The following is a 26,246-nucleotide window of genomic DNA, read 5'->3' as shown; positions in this document are numbered from 1 at the left end:
TTCAGCAACATTTTGTAGTTTTCAGAGTATAAGACTTTTATGTCCTTGGTTAGGTTTATTCCTAATTATTTTACTCTTTTTGATGCTATTGTAAGTGAAATTAAAAAATTTTTTTCTTTTCAAAGTTTTCATTAAACAATGGCTTAACAGGTAATTTTTACGTTAAATATATCAGAAAAGTCAATAAGATGTTGATTTCCTCACTAAGGTGTAGTTGATTCACAATGTTTTATAAGTTTCAAGTGTATAACACAGGGATCAGGATTTTTATAGATTATAATCCATTGAAGTTTTTATAAAATATTGGCTCTGTTCTCTATGCTATCCTTGTAGTGTATGTATTTTATACATAGGAGTTTGTATTTTTTAACCCACTACTCGTCTTGCTCCTCCTCCTCCTGTCACCCCAGGGATAACCACTAGTTCGTTCTCTATTATATCTGTAAGTCTGGTTGTTTTATTATATTAATTCATTTTATTTTTTAGATTCCACATATAAATTATATAGTATTTCTCTTTGTCTTATTTCACTAAGATTAATACCCTCCCGGTTCATCTACCTTGTTACAGATAGCAAAGTTTCATTGTGTTTTTATGACTGAGTAGTATTCTGTTGTGTGTATATATCGTGTCTTTATCTATCTGTTGATGAACACTTAGGTGGCTGCCATAGTTTGGCTATTGTAAGTAATGCTGCTAAGAGAAGAACATTAGTGTACGTGTCTCTTTTCAGGTCCGTGTTTTCATTTTCTTTGGGTCTATACTCAGGAGTGGAATTGCTGAGTTGTGTAGTAGTTCTTAGTTTTAAAGCAGTCTGCATACTGTTTTCCGTTGTGGCTGCACCAGTTCACATCCCCACCAGCAGTGTACAGGAGTTCCCTTTTTTCCACATCCTCACCAACATTCGTTACTTGTGTTCTTTTTGATGATGCCAGTTCTGTCTTAAGGTTTTGATTTGCCTTTCTCTGATGATTACTGGTGTTGAGCATATTTTCATGTGCCCAATGGCCACCTGTATGTTGTCTTTGGAAAAATATCTATTCAGGTTTTCTGCCCATTTTTAAAGCAGATTATTTGTTTGTTTGATGCTGAGTTGTGGGAGCAGTTTATATATTTTGGATATCAACCCCTGCTTGGGCATATCATTTTCAAGTATTTTCTCTTGTTCAAAGGTTGTCTTTTCATTTTGTCAATACTTTCCTTTGCTCTGCAAAAGTTTAATTGGGTCCTATTTGTTTATTCTTATATTTGTTTCCTTTGCTTTAAAAGGCAGATCTAGAAAAGTATTGCTACAGTTTGTCACAGAGTGTTCTGTGTTCTAGGATTTTTGTGTGTGTGTGGTTTCCAGTCTTACACTTAGGTCTTTAATCCGTTTTGATTTTATTTTCGTATGCAGTTAGAGAAAGTGTGCTGATTTCATTCTTTTACATGTAGCTGTCTGGTGTTCCTAGCACCACTTACTATCTTTTGCCCATTGTATATCTTGCCTCCTCTGTCATAGATTAATTGACCGTATGTGTGGGGGTTATTTCTGGGCTCTCTTTTCTGTTCCTTTGTGCTGTGTATGTTTTGTGCCAGCACCGTAATGTTTTGATGACTGAATCTTTGTAGTATAGTCTGAAGTCAGGGAGTATAACTCCAGCTCTGTTACTCTTTCTCAAGATTGGTTTGGCTATTTGGGGTCTTTTGTTTCCCTACAAAGTTTAAAATTGATTGTCCTAGTTCGTGAAAAATGCCACTGGTATTTTGATAGGGAATGCACTGAGTGTGCGGTTGCCTTGGGTAGTGTGGTCACTTAAACAGTACTCTTCCAGTCCATGACCACAGTGTACTGTTCTACCTGTTTGTGTTGTCTTCAGTTTTTCTCCTCACAGTCTCACAGTTTTCTGAGTAATGGCCTTTTACCTCCTTAGTTGGGTTTATTGCTAGGTATCTTACTCTTTTTGATGCAGTGGTAAATGGAATTCTTAAGTTCTCATTCTGAAAGTTCACTGTTAGTGTAGAGAAATATATTTCTGTATGTTTTTGTCTTGCAGCTTTACTGAATTCATCAGTAAGCTCTAGTAGTTTTTTGGTGGTGTCTTTAGAATTTTCTATAGTGTCATCTGCAAACAGGGATAGTTTTACTTCTTCCTTTCCCATTTAATCTCTTTTTATTTTCTGTTTCTTGTCTGGTGGCTGTGGTTAAGACTTTGAATACTATTTTGAATAAGAGTTGTACATTTTCCTATTCCTGATCTTAGAGGAAATACTTTTAGCTTTTCACTGTCAAGTGTGATGTTAGCTTATTGTATATGGCCTTTATTACACTGAGGTTATTCCCTCTGTAGCTACTTTCCAGAGTATGATGAATGATGTTGAATTTTGTTAAAAGCTTTTTCTGCCTGTATTGAGATGATCATGATTTCTTTGTTTTTTGGTCATGTAATTTTTTTTTTCCAGTCTGTTAATGGAGTATGTTATGTTGAATGATTTGCAGATAGTGGACCATCCTTGCCTCCCAGAGATAAACTCCATATGATCATGGTGTATGATCTTTTTAATGTGTTGTTGAATTCAGTTTGCTGTTTTGTTGAGGATTTTTGCATCTGTTTTCATCAGTGATTTTGACCTGTAATTTTCGTTTTTGTGATAGCTTTGTCTACCTTTGGTATCAGGGTAATGCTGCTGGCTAGAATGATTCTGGAAGCATTCATTACTCTGCAATTTTTTGGAACAGTTTGAGAAAGATGGGTGTTAACTGTCTTCTAAATGTTTAGCAGAATTCACCTGTGAAGCCATTTGGTCCTGAACTTTTGTTTTTTCGGAGTTTTTGTTATTGATTCAACGTAATTAGTGGTAATTGGTCTATTCATACTTTTTATTTCTTCCTGGTTCAGTCTTGGAAGATTGTACATTTCTAGGAAATTTTCCATTTCTTTTAGGTTGTCCATTTTATTGGCATATACTTTGTGGTATAGTCTTATGACCCTATGTATTTCTGTGGTGTTGGTTGTAATGTCTTTTTCACTTATAATTTTATTGATTTGGGTCTTCTGTCTAGATGAATCTGGCTAAAGGCTTATCAATTTTGTCTTCAAAGAACCAGATCTTAATTTTATTGATAATTTATATTTTTTTTTCTTAGTCTCAATTTCATTTATTTCTTCTCTGATTTTTATGATTTCTTTCCTTCTACCAACTTTGGGTTTTGTTTTTTCTCTAGTTCCTTTCGGTGTAAGGATAGACTGCTTATTTCAGATTTTTCTTTTTTCCTAAGATAAGCTATTGCTATAAACTTGCCTCTTCAGAACTCCTTTGGCAGTAGCCCATAGATTTGGGATCACTGTGCTTTTTGTTTGTTCTCCATTTATGTTTTTGGTCTCCTCTTTGATTTCTTTAGTGAGCCATTGCTTGTATAGCAGTGTATAGTTTTGCCTCCACGTTTGTTTTTTTGCAGTCTTCTTGTAGTTGATTTCTAGTCTCATAGAATTGTGGTCAGAAAAGATGTTTAGGGGTTTTAATTTTCTTAAATTTGCCAAGGCTTGCTTTATTGCCTAGCATATCATCTGCCCTGAAAAATGTTCCATGTTCTCTTGAAAAGAATGCATTCTCCTTCTTTTGGCTAGAATGTTCTAAATATATTAAGTCCATCTGGTTTAATGTCATTTAAGGCCAGTGTTTCCTTATTGATTTTCTTTCTGGATGATCTATTGATGGAGTTGAGATATAAAAGACTCTACTGTTATGTTACTGATGATGATTTGTACCTTTTTGTTAGATACTATCTTGGGTGAAAAGTGAAAGTGTTAGTCACTCAGTCGTGTCCAACTCTTTTCGATTCCATGGACTGTAGACCACCAGACTCCTGTCCATGAGATTCTCCGGGCAAGAATACTGGAGTAGTGGGTTGCCATTCCCTTCTCCGGGGGATCTTCCCAACCCAGGGATCGAACCTGGGTCTCCCGCATTGCAAGCAGACTCTTTACCATCTGAGCCACCAGGGAAGCCCCTCTTATCTTGGGTGCATATATAACAGTTGTTCTATCTTCTTGGTCTCTTTGTCATTATAAATGTCCTTCTTTGTCTCTTGTTAGTCTTCATTTTAAAGGTTTTTGGGGGCCTGGTGTAAGCATTGCTACCCCATCTTTGTTTCGATTACCATTTGCATGAAATACCTTTTCCCATTTCCTTTCTGTCTGTGTGTGTCTATAGTCAGAAGTGTGTGTCTTATAGGCAATGTATATATATTGGGTCTTGTTTTTCTATTACTCAGCCACTCTTGCCCTTTGAAATTGGAGGATAATTGCTTTACCATGTTGGTTTCTCCTATAGCAGTTATGAATCAGCCATAAGTATACATATGTCCCCTCCTGTTAAACATCCCTTCCACCCTCCACCCCACCTCACCCCTCTTGGTTGTCACAGAGCACCAGGTTGAGCTCCCTGTGTTATACAGTGACTCCCCTTAGCTGTCTTCTTACATACAGTGATATGTTTCAGTGCTTCTCAGCTTGTCCCACCCTCTCCGTCCCCTGCTGTGTCCACAAGTCTGTTTCTCAATGTTCCTGTTCTGCAAATAGGTATGTCAGTACCATTCTTGTAGATTTCCACATATATATATGTGTGTGTGCAATAATAGGTTTCTTTCTTTCTGATTTACTTCACTCTGTATAGCAGGCTCTAGGGTTATACACCTCACTAGGACTGGCTCAAATGTATTCATTTTTATGGCTGAGTATTCCATTGTATGTATGTACCACATCTTCATTCATAAGTTGACGGACATCTAGTTTGCTCCCATGTCCTGTTGTAAACAGCCCTGCAGTGGACATTGGGGTACATTGATCTTTTTGAATTATGATTTTCTCAGGGCATATGCCCAGTAGTGGGATTGCTGGGTCATATGGCAGTTTTAGTTCTAGTTTTTAAAGAAATATCCATCACTGTCTTTTGATTGGAGCATTTAGCTCATTAGTTGTTTGGGGATTGTTTTCGTAGTTCTTTTTTGTTCCTCGTCCTTCTTTTGTTTTCTTCCCGTGTGATTTGATGACTGTCTTTAGAGTTATGATTCCTTTGTTTTTGTGTGTATGTACATTATTTTATATATGTTTCTAATCTCATAACTTCAAATGCATTGTAATTGTACATTTTTGCTCGTCTCCCTCAACAACTACCAGTTTTCATATTTTAGATATTTATATAACCAGTAACTACTTATTGAGGATACAGATGGTTTTACTACTTTAAGCTTCTACTGGCTTTGTACATGGTTAACACATTATTGACTAGAGACACATTAATACGTCTTTTGTTACCCAAAGGTTACGGACTGGCCAGAGACAGTTCAGCATTTACTTACATGACCAGTCACCAGCCACAGGCGCTGGTTTCTGCAGAATTTCCCTGGTCAGTAAGGCGTTAATTTACTGGCTTTAGCAGCGAGCTTTTTCCTTTCCTGACTCTCATTTTTCTCCTCCTAGCCTTTTCTTTTTCACTTAGAGTTCTTTTAACATTTCTTGTAAAGCTGGTTTTGTGTTGCTTGAACTTTTTAAATAGCTTTTGCTTGTCTGTAAAACGTTTGATCTCTCCATCAAACCAGAATGAAAGCTTTGCTGGGTGGACTATTATTAATTTGCAGGCTTTTCCCTTTTATCACTTTAAATATATTGTGCCACTGCCTTTTGTCTTGCAGAATTTTGGGGCCTATCCACTGGATGTGTGAGGCTGGTCCCAATAAGAGTATTTTTATAATTTATCAATTAACTACAAAGTAGGTCATGTATAAGTAGCATCCAGATCAGTGGAATATTGTCCGAACCCTCGGTAATGCCTGACATTATTAGAGACCCTCTTGCTCACCCAGAGAAAACCACTGTCCTGGTGTTTGTCATGTATGCTCTTGAGCTTGCCTTCTCCCTTAAGCCTGTTGAATTTGAGTCCTTATAATGTATTTAGCTGATTATATAGAGAAAAGTAATAGTCTAGTACTGAAACAGTTAAGATTTCACTTGATCAAAAACATCTTTCCCTTCAGAAAACTTTTTTGAGTAGCTCCTGTGTGAGGCATTATACTTGCTGTTGTAACTCAAAGTAACATGCTAGACAAAGTAAAAGGTAAGTAACATGATGAACGAGATATGCATAATATAATAGGTATATATTCAAGACTGACTAGAGGAACTTTTTTTTTAAGGGTCAGCTCATTTTGTGGATAGAAATTACCATAAAAGAGGGCAATCTGTCTGAAATGGGCCTTGAGGAATAAGAAAGCTGAGGGGAAGTGGTCTAGATAAGAATAAACTCAAGACAGGGACCAGGGCTGTGACTATGTGGATGGAAATTATGGGATGGGTTGAAGAGACAGGCTCTTAGTGGCTGATGGGAAAGGGAGGTCATTTATCCTAGGAGAGCTCAGCTAGTCTGAAGGACAGAATGTGAGTTTGGTGTTGACATGCTGTGTTTGGGACACCAACGAGACACTCGGGTAGAACCGCTGGCATGTGGTTGATATTCAGATGAGTCTGGGCAGAGTGTAGGATGGATCTGGAAATTTAAAGGTCATTAGCAAATTATTTGGTAACTGCTTACCAAATAATCGGTAATTTATTCTATATGAATGACTTTTTCAGGAGCATATGAAGTATGACAGAAGAAACCTAGTGCTGGTGATAGGTGGAGGACAACAGCCAATGGAAGTGAAGAGGGCTGGTCAGAGGTAGAGAGGACCAGGAGAGGGAACCACAGAGGCCCAGAGCGGGGTGAGCATTAGGGAGGTGGGGTGAAGTGCCACACCCAGCCTTCCTCTCTCTGACACAGACAGGCTCCTCCTCACTGAGAGCAAGCACATTTCCTGTTCTCCTCAGCCTGGCTGGTGTGTGTTAAAGGGTGCAACAGAGAGTACTTAAATGCAGGCCTGCTTGGACTGGCAAAAAAGGCCCACTGGAAGCCTGGTGCAGGCAGCAGCCATGCGGAAGCCCAGAGGGGGCCCAAGGCGGGGGACTTGGGAGTGTGGAACCCGTGTCACAGCCTAGGTAGTGAGAGCGGTAATAAACAGAAGACAAGAGTTGTTACCCATTTGCGCAACCTCAGACTGGGGAGAGGGTTCTCCCGAGTGGTACAGGCTAAGTGGTGGGCGTGGGAGGCTCCCTGTGTGGCTCTCCTCACAGGGCCCTGCTGCTGTTCAGGACACAGCAAGGCCCCCACCTGCGCTCTCCACTGGACGTCACTACCTGACACCCAGACACACTGTGGGCTGACCCTTGGGCCGACCTGTGGCTGTCAGCACCCCCAGTCAGTGTAAACCAAGCACTGGATGGTCTATTCTGGCCGGTGCTCTTCTGCTTCCAGGATCCTGTTGGGAGCATGGAGTGTGCTAAATAGAAGTTTCCATCTCTCCAATCACTCCCCACTCTAGTGCCTGTGCTGCTGGGTGCTCGTGGGAATTCAAGGCAGATCTTACCTCTGAGGGACTGAATTTTCATTTCTGTTTTCCTTACTCAAATACTCGATTTGATCCACTGTAAATGTAATTACTTCCTACTTTTGGAAAGGGCTTCTGAGAGGAGGTGTAAGTATATAGAGTCATCACCAGCTGTAGGGCAGCCCTGCCCTCCCTCTGGGCAGCTCCCGTGAGCAGTATGGGGCATGTCAAGCACCCTGAGCTGTGCTCTCTTGGGGAACTTTGTGCTCCTGGACTAGGGTTCATATAAGGAAGAGCAGTACCTGCAGTAAAAAAGAAAACTTCAGAGAGGCTTGTCAGGGAAGACTTTTGGAGGAAGGAAGAGTTGGTTCACCTTCACATGGAGAGTTTCACAAGGGCTTCTTGCCAGAAGGTGCTGGCCCCCAGAGGATGTCCAGATGTGAGGCCTGGCCCTTCTACTGGCACAGCTGCTGGCACTCGCCAGCCCAGAACAGAAGGCAACTCTGGGAACTCTGCCACCTGATGGGGGGTCACCCTGTGCAGGAAGCGCGACCTCACGACTACAGCACAGGAGCACAAGGCTGCAGGTGGATGGTGCAAGGAGCCGTCAAAACTCACTGGCTGATATTTCAGCAAAGAACACAGCATGTAAATTGGTGCAGCCACTACAGAAAGCAGTGCGGAGGTTCCTTAAACTAAATATGGAGCTCCCATGTGAGGCAGCAATCCCACTCCTGGGCATCTATCTGGGAAAACGAATTCAAAAAGATGCATGCACCCCAGTGTCCACTGCAGCGCTGTTCACAATAGCCAGGGCAGGGAAGCAACCTAGGTGTCCACCAGCAGACACGAATGGATAAAGATTGGGGGGGGGGGGGGTGGTGTATACACAATGGAACACTACTCAGGATAAAAAAAATGAAATAATGCCATTTGCAGCAACATGGGTAGGCCTAGAGATTATCAAAGTCAGACAGAAACATATATCACCTATGTGTGGAGTCTAAAATATGACAAAGGAACTTACGAAACGGAAATAGGAACTTCACTGATGGTCCAGGGGTTATGGCTCCATACTCCCAAAACAGGCCGCCCAGGGCCGGATCCCTGGTCAAGGAACTAGAGTCCACATGCTGCAGTGCAGGCATAATTTAAAAAGCGCACACACACAAACACTCGCTCAGACAACTAAAACAGACCTGTGTCTACTGTAGGAGAAGCGGGGTGAGGGACAGAAGTTTGGGATTAACATACACACATTACTACTATATTCAGTAACTTGTGCAAACCGCTAGTGGAAAGTATGAAAGAATATATATACCCAGACACATGACTGAGTCACTGCTGTACACCAGAAAATAACACATCCTATGTCAACTGTGTCAAAGTTTTTCAAAGAAGGAGACTGGTTAGAACAGCCTTCAAGAACGTAACAAAAGTAAGGGCCCTTTCAAAAGCACTGTTTCAACAGGATTGTTTTTGTCCTCAGCAAAGTTATAAACAGGGGAACTCCCAACAGCCAGTTCCTCTTAGCTTCCTCAGATCAGAACCTCCCTGGTCACTGCCCCCAGAACCAAGCAGCCCGGCTGAACCAAGTCACCCACTGTAGGCTGGAACCGAAGCCTGGGGTGGCACTGTGGAGGGGGAGCAGGAAGTGTCTGGTGGCCGTGGCCAGTGTCTTCCACCTTCTCTTTAAAGCAGCAGCATTCGGGAATGGCTTAGCAGCATTCATGCTGACTGCGCAGATACAACTCACGCCTTGTGCCAGAAATCATCCCAGGTGAACTGCTCTAAATGTAAAGCAAACCATCAAAGTTCTAGAAGGGAGAACAGGCGAATATTTTTCACATAACCTCAGTATCAGAGCAAAGGCAGGAACTATAAGTGGATTTCAGCAGTGGGTGTGCAAGGAGACGAGCACACTGCCCTCCTGCAGTGAGGACACAGCATGACAGCCTCTTCGTGGACGAGGATGGAGCCAGTGGCCACCTCCACTGGGGGAGCCAGGACTCATTTCAGAACAAGCAGCAAAACGAAGACAGGTGTGTACATCATCACACAGTATGTTTCCACTGCTGTAGACCCCTACCTGGACTTCCCCAGTGCCTCAGCAGTAATGAATCCACCTGCAGTGCAGGAGACGTAAGAGCTGGAGGTTCGATCCCTGGGTCAGGAAGATTCCCTGGAGGAGGGCACAGCAACCCACCCCATTATTGCCTGGAGAATCCCGTGGACAGGAGCCTGGCGGGGTATGGTTCATACAGCCACGAAGAGTCAGACACAGCTGAAGCAACTTAGCACACAGACCCCATACCTACCATCACCGAAACCAAGACAACTGACAAATAGGTTTTTTAAAAAACTGCAAAATATGACAAGAATATAGTATTAAAAACAGTCACGTGAAAAAGACCAGTCGAAGTTACAAAAGTAGAAGCGTGAATGTAGTATAAAAGCTGTTCAGTTTCAGAGTAATCAAAGAAATAGAAGTGAAACAAGGTGCCATCTCCAGCTCCGATGAGAAAGGGAAAGGCTGGTGTTCCAGGTGGTAGGCTACCATTCTGTGAGTACTGTGGTAATATTAAAAGTCCCAGAACTTCAGAACGTTTAAATTATCCTTTAGCTGTACATTTCTACTGCTAGAAATCTGTCCGAGGGAGATCCCAGTCAGGTGTGCCAAGCACAGGGTGCAACAGTGAGCAACGAGACCACGGGGCAGCATTTCAGCGAGTCACAGATGGACAGCCAGCCGCCACTCAGAAAGGCGTGACGCCAGCCCCTCGCCTCTGCCCGCTGTTTCCGCGCTGAGCACAGATCTGAGGAGTCCTCCTGTCTTCTGCTGGAGGCGTAAGGGGCTTTGTCTCTGATACTTACTGTGCACGCGTGGTCCATCTTGTGGAGGGCACAGTGGTCTTGGCTTACATGGCCTCGGTTTCTGGGACAGGAGGGCAGAGTAGCAGGGCCTTGAGCCCACCTCCTCTCATGAGCACACCCAGACCACAACTGCCTGCTGAACAGCCATCAGTAAAAAAGACCAGAACCTAAAAAAGATACTCCACAACCAAAGTCAAAGAAGGAACCAACAAGACAGGCAGAGAGGTACACTAGCAATACAATTAAATCACGTATTCCCAGTGGTCAGCCCACAGTGTACACACTGCAGAGGTTCCCCCATAAGAGTGAGTGCTGAGCCCCAGGTCAGGCTCCCCAGCCTGGGTTCCAGGGAGCCCCCAGAGCATTTGGCTGTGAAAGCCAGCAGGGCTTAATTGCAGGAACTCCACTCTTACAGGGTGCACACAAAATCTGACATGCAAGCAGGGCTATAAACAAGAGTTTTCATGTTACAGACAATGCAGTGCCCATCAGTGATGGTCCAGCCAGGTGCTGGCCCCAGAACCGTCCTCAGGCAACAGAAGGACTCAGGCCGGGTTTCATGTTGTCAGTTGTTTATTATTTGTCATTTTGAGACTCGCACATTTATAGCATACATGGCTTTGAATGAGCTAGGAATATATAAAACAGTAACTATGTTTATTAATACTGTCCAAAACAAATAAATAAAAGTACCTTAATGCACTAAGGTTGGCAAATACAATTGTGTAGGGACAAAACTGTACTGTTAAAATGTTTGTACACGTTTTAAAGGAAACCAGAGGCAGCTGTGCTGCAGACGCTTTGACAGAACCATCTGAGTTTTTGGTACATCTCAACATTTCTAAGTGGGGGCCTTATAGGGAACATTGGATGGAACCCCTATTTTACAGAGACCTGGACCACTGCCTGTCTTCTGCTGTGGGAAACTCAAAGCTCCCGTGTGACCTGAGGAGCCACGGCTATCGTGGTGAGCAGTGTGGCCCCCCTCGGTGAGCGTACCCAGTGCCGCTGGGAGACCCACGGTCACACAGGAGCCAGGGAGCCACGATCAGGTGGAATACTGCAACCAGAGTATCTCCTGTGTGATTAGCCAAGTCTTGGACTCTCCTGGTGATCCATAACATGTAGACAAAATTAGGGGAACGTTCACGGAAAGGCGCCACGTGCAGAACTAACGTGACACAGCCTTTGCTGTGTTCCCTTTTGATAAATGCAGATAATGCTCTTCAGACCAAAAAAAATCTGAAACTTGTATGAATAACATTAAAAATTCAAGGGAATTTTTTTTAAAGGTAGTGATGTTAACGTGAGTAAAGACGCAAATGTAGAGCTAACCAGACAATGAAGTGGTGGAGGTGAAAGGCTAAGTCTGCCATGACGATGGGCGGGGGTGGACACAGCAGGAGGAGCTGACCCCAGCGGCACAGCGGGCTTGCTGGGCAAGTCCCCCGCCTCCGTGCGCCTCGCTGACTCGCCCTCCACACCACTTCACACTCACCAGTGGGCATCGGGGGGCAGCAGGCTCCGTGTGTGAACCGACCTCTGAGGAGGAGGGGGTCCGGGAGGTCACCTGGTTTCGCCCGTACCTGATGCCCACCCTCCACCCCTGCACGGGGTGGCCTTGCCTGTGCTCCCCAGGCCTGAGTCTGTTTCCTGTTGCCCGGTGGCATTTCTAAGGGAGCCCAAAGAATAACATTTAGAATTTCAGACACAGGAACTTTCTAAGGGTTCACAAATCTTTAGGATCAACATCATGAATATGTGCCACATGTATTTCTTTTACAGCCTTTTAAATAACATGTAAACATAATAATGATTAAAAAACAATTGATAAAACATATAAACTAAGAAAAAAACTCTGCTCTGTGCAGATGACTCATCATCTTAGAATAGATGACCAAACATAATTTTCTATGAAATTCCTAAGTCTTATGGCCCATTAATCCCTTTCAAAATCTCATTTCAGGAGACAGTTCAACCTTCTCAACAGCCATCTTACATACTAGAATTGAGTAGAGGGTAGTAACAATTATTGCAGACCTAAAGACACTTTCATCAGACATTCAAACATGATTGCATTATCTTCTTGAAGGCCAAAAAAATTTGAGAAACCCACCAGAGACCTATTTGTAAAATATTTAGGTGTCCACTGTCTCTCTGCAAAATTCCCCATTGTTTACTGACAGGCATCATCCATACCACATGAGCGGTCCTGCGCTCTGGGCCAGGGCTACAGACAGCTGGCCTCACCACCTCCCCAGACACCTTGTTCCCTAAGGGACAGTGGTGACCCCACCGTGGGTGGCTTTGCAGGTGCAGTCTTCTGACAAATCTTAGCTCAGGCTGACTTTTCAGCCTTCCCTTCAACTGCTGGTTCCACCTGTGTAGGCACTGGCAGGCTGATGCATCAGATGCACTTGCCCTGCCCGCATGAGACAGCAAGCTTCTTTTCCCAAAACTTCCCTTGAACATTTCACATTTAGAGGTCTGCCCAGGATCCAATCATTTAAACTACTGTTTAAATTGTCCATAGGGATTTTTAAAAAGTAGGTTGTAAATCAATGTTCAAGATAGAATTACTCAGTAGAAAAATAAGGTGAGCAGCTGCCTAAGTGGGCATTTTAAAAAGTTTCAGCATTTCAGATGCACCTGGCTTGGTTCGTACAGGTAACTACAGATATCCGTGTGGTGACGGCTGAAGGCTACTTGAAGGGGCAGTTGTTACTATTCACGGTAGTGAGCCCGACAATACCTGCTATGGATTCCAACGCAAAAAAACACATGCTCCATAGACTCTTTAGTGAAATATTTTAAAAACACAAAAGTAAAAACCAATCCTTCAGGTCTTCTTGAAGAATTCATGTATGAGACTAGAGGGTACCCACATTTATTACGTAACAGCTAATGAGAGGAAACCGTGTGTTCATGTTTCAACTTTTCCGTAAGTCCCTTCAGGAGGCCTGTAATGCTTGGGGAAAGCCTTCAGCTGCAGGGAATTAAACGCATATTTGCGACTTCCAACATTCTTCATTGTATTTTCTCTTCGACAACCCTCACTGGGGAAAAAAACAAGCACAAGAAATGATAGCAGTAAAAAAGGAAAAAAGAAAAGACTTAAACTCAGATGAAATGATTATTTTCATAGCATTAAAAAAAAAAAGTTGATTAGTTTAAATGGGTGCCAGACTCATTTACAACAATACACGCAAGATGGCAGGTTTCTGAACAAGGTAGTTAAGAAGCAGAGAGATGGACATGGCCTGTCTGAGACTGCAAGGTTGCCCTTCCGAAAGCAGCATGTATCCAAGTGGAGGATGGCTTTTTTTTTTAAGATAATGGTTTCATGTATTTCACATCGGGTTTTTCTGAGAAGTTGATCCTAACTAGTGGTTCAAAGGCTCTGTCATAGAAAATTCAGTGGGAACAGTGCTACGCTTGCTGAGAGACTTTATAAAAAGCTGCATTTTTCTCTGTGGGCAAAGGCTGTTAACGGTCTCAAATTCAAAATGCTGATTTTCCTTCCTTTAACGTGTAGCAAAACCATCCGGCTCAGAAGGTGGCTCTCGCATGCTGCCGCCACCTAGGAGATGCGTCCTGGGCACACAGCCATGCTGCGGGCCTGGGCGGCGGCTGCACAGCTCCCAGTGCTAGAGCGTCCTGAAGTGACCCCACCAAGGTCACCTCTGAAGAGCTCCACTGAGCCACTGAGAGCCTGCAGGAGCCCTTCCCTAGAGAATCTGCCACCAACCTCTCCTGCTGCACTGATCACAGGTTGTCATGGCAACCCAGTGGGCAAAGCAGATGCTCTGCAGGGGGACGAGCCTTCGACAGACCTCGTGTCCCCACTGGGACCTCAGCGGAGCTCTCGGGGGGATGTTCTGGTCAACAGAAGACCCAAAGGCAAAAGAGATTCCAAACAAGAATGACTTCCTGTAGCACAGGAGGAGGAGTTGATAGTTTTATATTATCCTAAGACTAACAGTTAAATCAACTAGTTATCAAATTTAGTACAAAATCCCCTTAAGAGATGCAAAATTTGCAGTTACCAAGAAACTGATTTTTTTTAAAAGTATTTCAAGTTGTATGAAGACCATTATGTCATGCATTTTAAAAAAATATCAGTGGCAATTGCTCAAGCCTTTAAAGGTGAAAATGACAATCTCATTATCAAGAACATGTAAAATAATTTTGGTAAGACAGCAATTTTATTCAAAAGATAAATGCAGGTAGTTGATAGAAAAATATCCACCTGTTTGTTACAAAGTAATTTAGAGGCTCAGATACGCTTTGTCACAGAGCCTCGAAGCCTTCAGCCAGGCGTGTCTCATCTGTGCTGAGTGCCAGGGCCGTATGAGCAGGGAGCCCCCAGAGGAAGCAAATATTATGTTGGTTTAACATCCAGTAATCGGATAAAAATATTCTATTGGAAGCAGAAGCTACAGAGGTGGTTCTTTAATCTTTGGAAACTTTCATTATCAGACTGTTTCAGATATGGCTTCTCCATTTACAAAGAAATGTACACACTTTTTGGAAACCACCTATCACTAATAAATGTCAAACTGCTTTGAGGAACAAAAAATAATTTGTGAACTTCAACATTACCTTTTATTTACATGTTAAAGAGGCTAATTACTGGTTTAGCTGGCTGAATACACTTGAAATTACAGGCAGGGTTATACTTTAATTTGTAAGTCGTGTTTACTTTCCTGTTTGAATTTGGTGTGAATTTACAAAATCTGACTGATGAGGCTGACTGCACACTAGCTCCATCACGCAGTATTTAGACAAGCTCGGCCAGGCACCTGGCACTCAGGTGTGGAGGGGTGGCTCTGTGCAGTGGGAACTGGCACTTCCGGCCCGCCTCATCCTAAGGAAGAACCACTTAAAACCCATCACAATGGCTGCATAATTTTTAGGAATCCACAGTGCACACTGAGAAGATCTTGGATAGACTTTTAGAAAGGCTTTAATTATTTCAAAGCTTCATGATTTTTTAAGTATACTGACAAATTATTTTAAGAACATCTACTTTTTAAATAAAAAATTAGTATTGAAACCTCACATGGCAACTCATTTTAATGATGGCTCTGGTTTTTTCTTTTCTGGAGGGCATCTTCCCTGTTAGAATTGAGAACGTATCTGGACACGTGAGTGTCCTGGCGATCCTGAACACCTAGAGTCGCCTGTGCTGAAGCGGTCTTGGAGCCAGCGTTAAGCTTAGAGTCAGCCCAAACCATCAACAAGCGGGTCAGTGACTCCCCTTTCCTGAGCATATCTCCCCATCTTATATTATCCCGCCTGTTTCTCACTAAAGCAGAGATTTCACATATATATTTAGCCTGATGTCACAAGGCCTTCATGACATTAAAAACCTCAGCCGCAAGGCACACTGGGCTTCTGTCCTCAGATGTTCTAAACCAACACCACCACCCAGAGCCTCTGCTGATCTTGTGGATCCTCTCTCCATCCAGCCTCATGACTGCAGAGTGAGAATGGACTGCCTTCTGACTGGCCCCTGAAGAGAAAGATCATGAATCTTAGCCTCTGGCCTTCCATCTGTCTCTCTCTTATCTTAGCAGCCAAGTCTACAGCGGGCAGGAAGGCCTGGCAGGCAACACTCCATCCAGGGGCAGGCCATGGTGTCCGTGAGGCTCCTGTGGGGGCCTTTAGGCCCCTGGCTGCAGGCCCCCTAGGCTAGGTGGGGGCCCCTGCCTGGGAAGAGGAAGGGAGGCCACGTGTGGTCAGAAGGGCCCCCCTCATCCACACAAGCCTCTGCTGGCCTGGAGGTGAGCGAAGTGTCACTCCAGGGGGCAGGGCTGGGAGCCAGGCACGTGACTGCGGGCACTGCCTGTCCTCTTCCCAGTAAAGTGACAAGGTGGTCTCAGAGCACGCCCCCCTCCATGTGGAGGGGACAAGCGGTGGACACAGCTCTCTCCCAGGGTCACAGGCTGGCAGGACCTCGGCTGTGCCCAAGGGCCATGCTGCTACAGTTCACCAGAGTGACTCTGTCTTGAAGGAGGGCGGGAGCTGTCACGGGGCCGCCGCCGCATTCACTCTGGACAGGCAGGGTGGAAGAGGGGCCTCCCGCCCCCCGTGTGCGAGGAGGGCACCCCGTCACCCTAGAATGTAAAGCCTGTGTCTGCCGTCTGTTGTCCACTGCTTCTCCAGTCACACCTGCCTCTGCTGTTCCCAGAACCCAGACTCAGATCTGAGGCCAAACCAGAGAAACCTCAGAATAAGTCCTAGAAGTCTGGGGGAGGCAATGGAGAGGCCAGATTTTCTGGTGGATGGGTTATGTGTGTGCCTATGGAAAGCTCCCGGAAAAGCCAGCTTCTCTGAATTCCCTCCAGTGTTTCCAGGGTGGTGAAGAGAAACCCACTTCCATAGAATGCAGTGTAGGGGGAAGCCGGCTGGAGGCTGAAACAGAAGCACAGCATAACCTGAGCTGGGAAGCCAAGAAGCCATGGCCTATTTCTCACACAGGCTCGGTGGGGTTTCCCTCTCAGCCCTCTACTGCCTTCAGAGGTGTCTGGCCACCTTTTTCCACATGGGAATGTTAAGGTTACACATTTTATAGACACCCCCATGTTAAAGAGTGAAGTCCTAACCAGACCAGTGGTTAGGACTCAGCACTTTCACTCATGAGGCCCAGGTTTGATCCCTGTTCAGGGAACTAAGGTTCTGCAAGCCTCACGGTGCACCCCCCATGCAAATTTAAGAGTAATGAGAACAGAAACCAAAGTAGCCTTTTCTCTCTCACACCTCTATCTGACACAACCACCCAAAAGTTAGGTCTCATGTTTTGGTAAATTTTGATTTTGTTGTTGTTGTTATTAACCATGTTTGATTTGCAAGAGAGAGAAGATATCAGGACTTGAAACTGAAATTAAAAATACTAAGAATGAAGTTTTTTTTTAAAAATGAAAATAGCTACTTTAGGAACAATAAATATAGCCAACTTTTAAATGAAAACTGCTACTTCAGGAAAAATAAATATATCTAACTTTAAAAGCCTTTTGTTACTATATGCATTAATTCCCAGAACAGTTCAGTGACCATTAAAGATTTAAGAGTAATTCTAAAGCCACGTGCAACATGTTATCTTTATGTGCCTGTATGTGCCTGATTTGATACAAGGAGCTACTGTACTCACAGCTTTGGGTCATCCCAACTTGAATAACATAAGAAGGGAATGTGATGATTCTGCAAACTGTTTGCTACTGTAATTCTAGGGACTACGCTTTGAAATGAAAGCAGACAGTGCATGTCCTATTGAATAGGTGTATCTAGAGGTGAGCCAGTAGAAAGCATCGACCCTTTTCATCTCTCTTCAGAAGGAAAGGAAAAGTTAGCAGTACATTTAAAGAATAGTATCAAATATACAAATTCTCTTTTGACAGAATTCCTCCCTCTAGGAAACAGGGCACACAAGATATACAGGTAATAAAGAGTTTTACATCAGAAGGTAAGAGGTTTGATACAAGTAATTTCACACCAGCTAAACAAAGCAGTAACTTTCTGCAAGAACATGTTACAAGCACTGAAAACTACAGAACTGAAACGGACACGTCCTCCTGGTGAAATAATTTGGCAGGTATTTACAGTTCAGAACAACAAAATGTCAAACTGTAAGGCATGAAATATTTCTTGGCGGACCACGCTCTGACACATTCCTCCTGTCCTGTTAGGTACACGGTGGCTGGACAAGTGCTGGCACTTTTGTTTTTCTTGTGACTTACTAATTTTTCATCAAGACACTCATTTGCAACGCAATTTGGCCACCAGGTATGCTATGCTCAGAAAGAGCCACACAATCAGTAAATTGGGGCTCAGAGCAAGTAAAGGGATAGAACAGAGGAGGCTGGGGTCTAGCCTTAAGTCTCGGACGGGCACCAGGCCGCTCAAGTTCTTCTGCGTGACTACCTCCCGAGTTCCAATGCTGTGAAAAGGAAGAAGGTTGGGAGAAAGGAAAAGAAAAAGGGAAAATAAAGAAAAAAGAGACACATGCAATGGATTTTTTTTTTTTTCCAAAAGTATGGGGGAATAAAAAGAGGAGAACCAAAAAATAAGATTAAAAAAAAAAATGGAATGAAGCCACAATAAAAAGAAAAGATGATATGCCGAAACGGGTGTGAAAGGGATACCAAAACAAAACGAGCACAGTTACAAGAAAAAAGAGAGAAAGAGAAGTGAAAATAAGAAAAAAATACCATAATCTACTGAAAACACACACGTGTAGGCTGACTAGATGGTTTTCCATGTTCGCTCCCGGGGCTGCCAAGCACACGCCATGCTGCCCGGCCATGCTCGCACACGCGGCTGGACGTCGACTCCAGAAAGCAGGCCGAACATGAAGAACCACTGGGGCGTTTGACCTTCTCACAGATGCCTGAATGGCAGGATGCAACTGATTCCGCCATGGCTGCCCCCTGATGAAGCACCCAGATGACACCCTCTTCCCTCGAGTTGCCCTGGAGGCAGAGCCCACAAGGGACCCTCTGTGGCTTTCAGGCTGAGCAGCGGCAGGGCGCCTTGTCCTACCAGACGGCATCTACCAAGAGCCCAGCTCACTGGAAACTCGGTGCGTCCTCCTTTGGAGCTACGGGAGCAGAGCTCGGAGGGGAGGTTCCTGGAGGAGCCCGGATGCCACATGACCACAGACACTTCAGGCTGTGAGCACTGGTGGTCACGTCCCCAGCCAGGGCAGTCTCGGGGGTCACTGGGCTACCTAGAAAGGCTGATTCTGGACTCCAGCCCCTGCGCCACCGATGGTGAGCTGGACTTGGCTCCGCCGGCGAGAGCCAAGCAGGCACATCTCTTCCCAGCTCCCCGGTGTTGCTCTGCAGCCTAAAACAGGCCCCAGTGAGCGTGTTTGTGCCGTAGAAATGGAAAGACCAGACAGGTCACTTTGGGGGTAGTTGGTTTTGTTTTGGGAGTGAGCCACTTGTTGAACACTTAGCACAGCGCTGGCCACTGCTCACCCTGGGCCTCCAGGACACAGACAGCCTGGGTGTCCTCCAGCCCAGCTTCATCTGCCCCGCCCCTGCTGCATGCTCTGCTCTTCCATCGCGTAAGATGCAAGCGGGAAAGCAAGGGAACCACCAACAGGCACGGACACAGCTCCTGCCGCCTCCTTAGGGTGCCGGCCTGACCCCAGGTCCTGGCCACGCCACAGCCAGAAACACCAGCTATGGGCCTGCCACCTTGGACCTGGCAGCCTATGAACAGACACGTCTCCCAACACGGGATAACCCAGAAAACAGGAGGAGGGGCCACCGTGACATGGAAACAGAGGCACGCGGCCCGAGCCTACAGGTCAGGCAGGCGGGGTGGCGGCGAGCACGGCACCTGGGGCCAGAGCCGTGAGGACCCCAGGGGCGGCAGAGGCAAGCTGTCTTCACTAACTTCTTAAACAAGTGTTAACACACGCTCACCATGAAGATTTTATAAAATTCAGAAAAGCACAAATAAGAAACATAGGACATTCACAACTGGAGGCAGGCAGGGGTTCCCAAGAAGCAGAGCCAGGCCACGCAGTGAGGCCTGCCCCTGGGAGGAGGGCCCTCCCCTCGGAGCCTCAGGGTCCCTACCCTAACGCAGGGGGACGGCCGGCGCCCCAGGCACGGGCGTGCTCACAACGGCCAGGGGTGACAGTGCGGAGGGTGGGCGGCTGCCTGGTCTGGGAGCGCTGTGAGTCTGTGCGAAACAGCCCTACAGAGGTGTGTGCTTCCCAACCACGGGGCTCAGCAGGGCAGACGTGGGCAGGGAAACAAGGGTGTTCACTCACCACTGTTCCGAGTGCTGACACTGCCCCGTTATCAACAGTTCAATGACAGTAAGCTGGATAAATTATAGTGTGCTACAAACGGAAAGACTTCCATTTAAAGTGAAAGTCACTCACTCGTGTCCAGTTCTTTGTGACCCCATGGACTATACAGTCCAAGGAATTTTCCAGGCCAGCATACTGGAGCGAGTAGCCTATCCCTTCTCCAGGGGATAAGGGATCCCTATCCAGCCTGCATTGCAGGCAGATTCTTTACAGACTGAGCTATGAGGGAAGCCCCCATAAGACCTCCATTTGTTAGCCCTCCAAAATGTTCACAAGACAGTCAAATGAGAAGGGCTGCCTGAGACCAAGGGCAGAATTATACCCGGAACTGGATGTATCTGTGCATGTGTTCTCTGGGTTATTCTGGGACCGGCTGAGTTAGCCAGGGTGTGGATTAGCCACGCTCATAGCCATACGCATGTATGTAAGTAACTGGCTCTCAGCTATGTATCAAGATGTTATTAGCACTGTTCCTTGTAACAGCAAGAACATGGAGAGTTGTTCTGCAGGGTGTGGGGCGGGTATGAAAACCACAGGAGTAGGGGCTTATTTGTATTCTCCAGTTTTCCCTCAGGGACTATCACCCACTCACGTGATGGAAGGTGTGACAGTGCTGTGTGTCAGGAGCTGTCCCAGGCCGCCTGTGCTGGGCAGGCAGTGCCACACAGCCCCTCGGTGGGCTGCAGACAGTAGGCGGGGCTGCCCGCGTGCATGTCCAAGGAGCTACATGCCCCCTGGCCTCCTGAGGCCCCTGTGCTCAGAGGCAGTCAGGATCAACTACTGTTTCCTCAAACATGTTCTAGAAGCCAGCCTGTGTGGAGGCCCGGATGGAGCGGTATCAACTGTACTCCCGCCTCAGGCCTGGTCTCTCTGACAGACCAGACGCTCCGACAGTGACAGGTGAGCCCCTCCGTCTTTCTCGCTTCCTTGCTGCCGGGGGCCTGCGTCTCACCAGAGGAGCCCTTCCAACCACCTCGCAGCTGACAACACCAGGGACGCCAAGGCAGGGAGAGTGAGAACTTTCTAAAAGCGCGTCGGTAAGCCGCCCTGAGGTCACGAGGTTTGGGGGAACTTGGAAAGACCGAACAGGACAAAACGGTTGTCTTTTTACTAAACGCTCCTGTCAGGAGGCAGGCACTCAGGCCTCACTCTTGTGCACGACTGTGAGAAGGTCAAACGGCAGAGACATACAGAAAGGATAAGAGTCGAACGCTCTGAAGAGTCTGGTGAGAGGACAAATGGGACAGAACACTCAGCAGAAGTGACTGGGAAACGAGCCTGGAACAGCATTGGTGGCTGCACGGAAGAAGATGGGAAAGCAGGTTTCTTATCCTTTCTTTAGGCACGTGAGGCGAGGGGCTCCCAGCAGGGCTGGGAACAGGGCGTCGCTGACAGTGGACAGTGTTAGTCCCTGGGGTTCCCTCTGCAAACGAGCCTGCGGCCTCGGAGTCAGAACACGATTAAGGCCGGGACGGCGGGTGGCTGCCAGGAAAGCAAGCCCAGCCCGCGGCCGGGAGAAGTGGATCCCTGCGGTCTGTGGACACCGCCTCCTGCGACGGGGACAGCAGGGGCCTGGGGAACACTCAGGACGGGGTGGCTAGGGACACGGCACCAGGCGGTGGCCACGCGGCCGCCTTGGAGCATCCGCTTCCCTCCCGCAGTCCCGCTCCCTGACTGGAAGAACACTGTCCAGGCGGGACCGTGCCAGGGGTTTGACTTTGCAGACCTGGGGCAGTTTTCCAAAGTCAAGCCGGAGCGCGGCGGCGGCGGCGCAGCCAGGACTCACCTGCGCATGCACTCCAGGGCCTGCGTGAACACCTGCGGGGCCATGCCGTGCTCGTGCTGCAGGATCAGGCACTGCTCCAGCGTCACGGACATCGCCGTGCGGTCCTTGGCGCTCTTGCAGCTGGTGAACCGGACCCCGTTGAGGCGGCGGCAGACCTGCGGACGGGAGAGGAGGAGCAGCTTGGAGCGAAGCAGGAGGCCCCGCCCCTGGGGAGGTTGGCGAGCGGCGGCCTCTCCACGCCCAGGCCCAGCCTCGGCTCCAAGGAGCCGGTCGCAAGACAGGCCATGGCCCGGGTGGCCCTGGGCAGGGGGTCTCCCCACAGAAGGCGGCTTCCTCCCAGAGGCCCCGCTGTCCATGGACCCACCTGACCAGCTGCCCCCTTCCCAACTCCGCCGGGACCGGCCCTTTGCTGTTGACCCCTGACTCTCAACGGAGATCAGCACAGCTCCCAGGATATCCAGCCCCACCGGGTTTCCAGGCCTTTCTGGAAGTCAAAGCACAGACCGCTAGTCTCTACATGCCTCCTCATCCACACAGCTCGGGACAGCACAGCAGACCCACTTCCCTGTGGCCACCTCCTGCCCACAGGCTCCCCCAGCGAGATGGAGGCCCTGCGCAGGCTTAGGCTGCAGCCCCTCCCAAGCAGGGGGCACCTCTGCTCCCCGTGGGAAGAGCATAGCAGCACGAGCTCTGCCACTAGGCACAACCCGACACACAGCTCCAGGTGCAGAAAGCCCTAGAACAAAAGACCTTCGGGAGTAAGTTTGTGGCAGCCATACTCGGCAATATGACCAGATCTGAGGGAATGTCAAACTAGTTATAATTTTTATTTATCCCATTTTGTGTAAATATTCATAGTTTGCTAATAAGTCACTTCAGTCTTGTCCGACTCTTTTCGACCCCATGGACTGTAGCCCACCAGGCTCCTCTGTACATGGGATTTTCCAGGCAAGAATACTGGAGTGGGGTGCCATGAGCTCCTCAAGGGGATCTTCCCGACCCAGAGATCGAACCCATGTCTCTTACTTCTGCGTTGGCAAGTGGGTTCTTTGCCACTAGTGCCACCTGGGAAACTCGCTAATTCATACTTTGCAATGAGGCAGCGTTCAGCAGGTTGATTCCAGGCCCCAGACTGCTGACGAATGTGAAGCCATCCATGTGCACATTGCACACAGATGACCCTGTCACACGCCTGTGCACACACCGTAGACTATGCCCCCATCACCTTTCTGAAGCATGGACCCCAATGAATTCTAAATATCTGGCCACAGGAGCCTCAGATAAACACCTCCAGGCCTGTACAAGAGGCTGCACTGTGAGAACAAGATGAGCATCTCGTGAGAGGCCACTCTTCTACCAGAAGCCATGTGCCAGTGGGACCCAGGATGGGCCGCTCTCAGAAAAACGCCAGAGGTGCTGCGGGGAGTCGGCACCACGATAGACGGCACCGTGCCTGCTTCTCAGGCCAGGAGGCCTCAGGCGAGACCACGCAGCTACTAGCAGAGGTGCCCCTGGCAGAGGGCAGAGTGCAGGCCAACACACACGTCTCAGCTCAGTTCGGTCGCTCAGTCGTGTCCGACTCTGGGACCCCATGAACCGCAGCACGCCAGGCCTCCCTGTCTATCACCAACGCCCGGAGTTCACCCAAACTCATGTCCATCGAGTCAGTGATGCCATCCAGCCATCTCATCCTCTGTCGTCCCCTTCTCCTCCTGCCCCCAATCCCTCCCAGCATCAGGGTCTTTTCCAATGAGTCAGCTCTTTGCATCAGGTGGCCAAAGTACTGGAGTTTCAGCTTCAACATCAGTCCTTCCAATGAACACCCAGGACTGATCTCCTTTAGAATGGACTGGTTGGATCTCCTTGCAGTCCAAGGGACTCTCAAGAGTCTTCTCCAACACCACAGTTCAAAAGCATCAATTCTTCGGCACTCAGCTTTCTTTATAGTCCAACTCTCACATCCATACATGACCACTGGAAAAACCATAGCCTTGACTAGACAGATCTTTGTTGACAAAGTAATGTCTCTGCTTTTTAATATGCTGTCTAGGTTGGTCATAACTTTCCTTCCTTTTAATTTCATGGCTGCAGTCACCATCTGCAGTGATTTTGGAGCCCAGAAAAATAAAGTCAGCCACTGTTTCCACTGTTTCCCCATCTATTTGCCATGAAGTGATGGGACCAGATGCCATGATCTTAGTTTTCTGTCTAGAGAAGGACAAAACAGAAAAGACCCAAGCAAGTTTGGCCAAAACCATCAGGAGGAAGATAGGTGTCTTATGAGAGCAGACAAAAAATTAAAAAAAAAAAAAAAGACTCTTTAAGACTGCACAGCCCCTGAGTTAGGGAAACAAGTGAATTAACCCAAATTCATAAAAATTGTAACTGATGAAGTGAGGTTGAACATGGACAAGATCGCTGAATTCCACAGGCTGGAGAGTTCACGACTAAAACGTGGGGCACAAGCCAGAACTACAAACAGGTCAAAGAGAGTTAGATTCCCAGGTGGTGGGGCTGGGCACCACAGGTTCTGGAGGACGGCCAGAGGTGCGAGGTGCACCCTTGCCTGCGTCTGGCTACAGGCTCCAGTCCTGGGTAGCCTAACAGCCACTGTGGGGTGCTGGAGGGTCTCCCCATGTGTGAAATGAGGGGGTTCAGTACAGTTCAGTTTAGTTGCGTCTGACTCTTTGCAACCCCACTGGACTACAGCACATCAGGCTCCCCTGTCCATCACCAACTCCAACAGCTTACTCAAACTCAAGTCTATAGAGTCAGTGATGCCATCCAGCCATCTCATCCTCCGTCATCCCCTTCTCTTTCTGCCTTCAATCTTCCCAACATCAGGGTCTTTTAAAATGAGTCAGCTCTTCGCATCAGGTAGCCAAAGTACTGGAGTTTCAGCTTCAGCATCAGTCCTTCCAATGAATATTTAGGACTGATTTCCTTTAGGATGGACTGGTTGGATCTCCTTGCTGTTCAAGAGAGTCTCAAGAGTCTTCTCCAACACCACAGTTCAAAAGCATCAATTCTTTGGTGCTCAGCTTTCTTTATAGTCCAACTCTCACATCCATACATGACTATTGGAAAAACCATAGCCTTGACTAGATGGATTTTTGTTGGCAAAGTAATGTCTCTGCTTTTTAATATGCTGTCTAGGTTGGTCTTAGCTTTTCTTCCAAGGAGCAAGCATCTTTTAATTTCATGGCTGCAGTCACCATCTGCAGTGATTTGGGAGCCCAGAAAAATAAAGTCTGTCACTGTTTCCATTGTTTCCCCATCTATCTGCCATGAAGTGATGGGACCAGATGCCATGACCTTAGTTTTCTGAATGTTGAGTTTTAAGCCAACTTTTTCACTCTCCTCTTTCACTTTCATCCAGAGGCTCTTTAGTTCTTCTTCACTTTCTGCCATAAGGGTAATGTCATCTGCATATCTGAGGTTATTGATATTTCTCCTAGCAATCTTGATTTCAGCTTGTGCTTCTTCCAGCCTAGCATTTCTCATGATGTACTCTGCATATAAGTTAAATAAGCAGGGTGACAATATACAGCCTTGATGTACTTCTTTCCTGATTTGGAAACAGCCTGTTGTTCCATGTCCAGTTCTAACTGTTGCTTCTTGACCTGCATACAGATTTCTCATGAGGGGGTTAGGCCTAATAATGTTTCTGCTCTGTGTGTGAGAACCAGTGTGGACATACATCCCCTTGTCAGGGGTGAGTGAATGACAAGCTCTAAAACAGCCCTGGTACCCAGGGCTCAGACAGGGACTTAGAGCTCCACAAACAAATTCCTGAGAAAACATCTGACATGTAAGGACTTCCTTTCAGGAGAAACAAGGAGATCAGAACGGCAGTGTACTGGAAACACTGTTGAAAGAGGTAACACAGGTCCTGGCAGCCTCCCTTTGAACCTATTTAAAGCTGTAGTGAGCCATGAATTTGAGCATGTATGGACTATGCAGGCTGTTGACGGGGACAACCTACTCATAAGCCTGGTTACCACATGCCTGGGGAAAGACTCTGAGTCATGCTCATCAGCCCTCAGGCAGCCCCAACGTAAGCAGTTCACGGGCAACTCTCTATCTCCTGGGGCCTGGGCACACGTCCAGGGATTCTCCCGTGTTCTTGCGGAAAATCTGTCCTTACTCCTGGTTGAGACTTTAATTTGTTGCTGCTGTTTTATTATTATTACTGTGAACACCTTCCCCCACCACAGCATGTACCTCGGCAGCTTGCCACAGAATGTCAACGTTCTTGTTCTTCCTGGCGTGCACGTTCTGACCCAGGAACCGCAGCAGCTCTGGCAGGCAAGTCTGGCTCCGGGATCGAGGTAGACCTGGAAGAGGGAAGGGGT

The 26,246-nt window shown here is 46.7% G+C and overlaps 1 protein-coding gene across 17 annotated transcripts in view; it reads right to left on the bottom strand.

Annotated features, from left to right (window-relative positions):
- Positions 1–10,831: 10,831 nt before the first annotated feature.
- INPP4A (inositol polyphosphate-4-phosphatase type I A) overlaps positions 10,832–26,246 on the bottom strand; it is a 120,750-nt gene continuing 105,335 nt past the window's right edge. For 10 of the 17 annotated variants that reach the window (XM_040267621.1, XM_040267631.1, XM_040267632.1 and 7 more), the window contains 3 exons: positions 26,116–26,228; positions 21,892–22,046; positions 10,832–18,215 (listed from right to left, as the gene is read on the bottom strand). In XM_040267621.1, coding sequence (XP_040123555.1) covers positions 18,035–18,215; positions 21,892–22,046; positions 26,116–26,228 — 449 coding nt within the window. In that variant the 3' untranslated portion in view covers positions 10,832–18,034. The remainder of the gene's footprint in view (positions 18,216–21,891; positions 22,047–26,115; positions 26,229–26,246) is intronic. The other 7 variants (XM_040267635.1, XM_040267628.1, XM_040267637.1 and 4 more) reach the window with 1 other exon arrangement.

Source organism: Oryx dammah, unplaced genomic scaffold (assembly GCF_014754425.2).
Source record: "Oryx dammah isolate SB20612 unplaced genomic scaffold, SCBI_Odam_1.1 HiC_scaffold_25, whole genome shotgun sequence".
Lineage (NCBI taxonomy): Eukaryota > Metazoa > Chordata > Mammalia > Artiodactyla > Bovidae > Oryx > Oryx dammah.
Note: the sequence above shows the minus strand (reverse complement) of the source record. Positions and strands in the feature narration are given on the sequence as shown.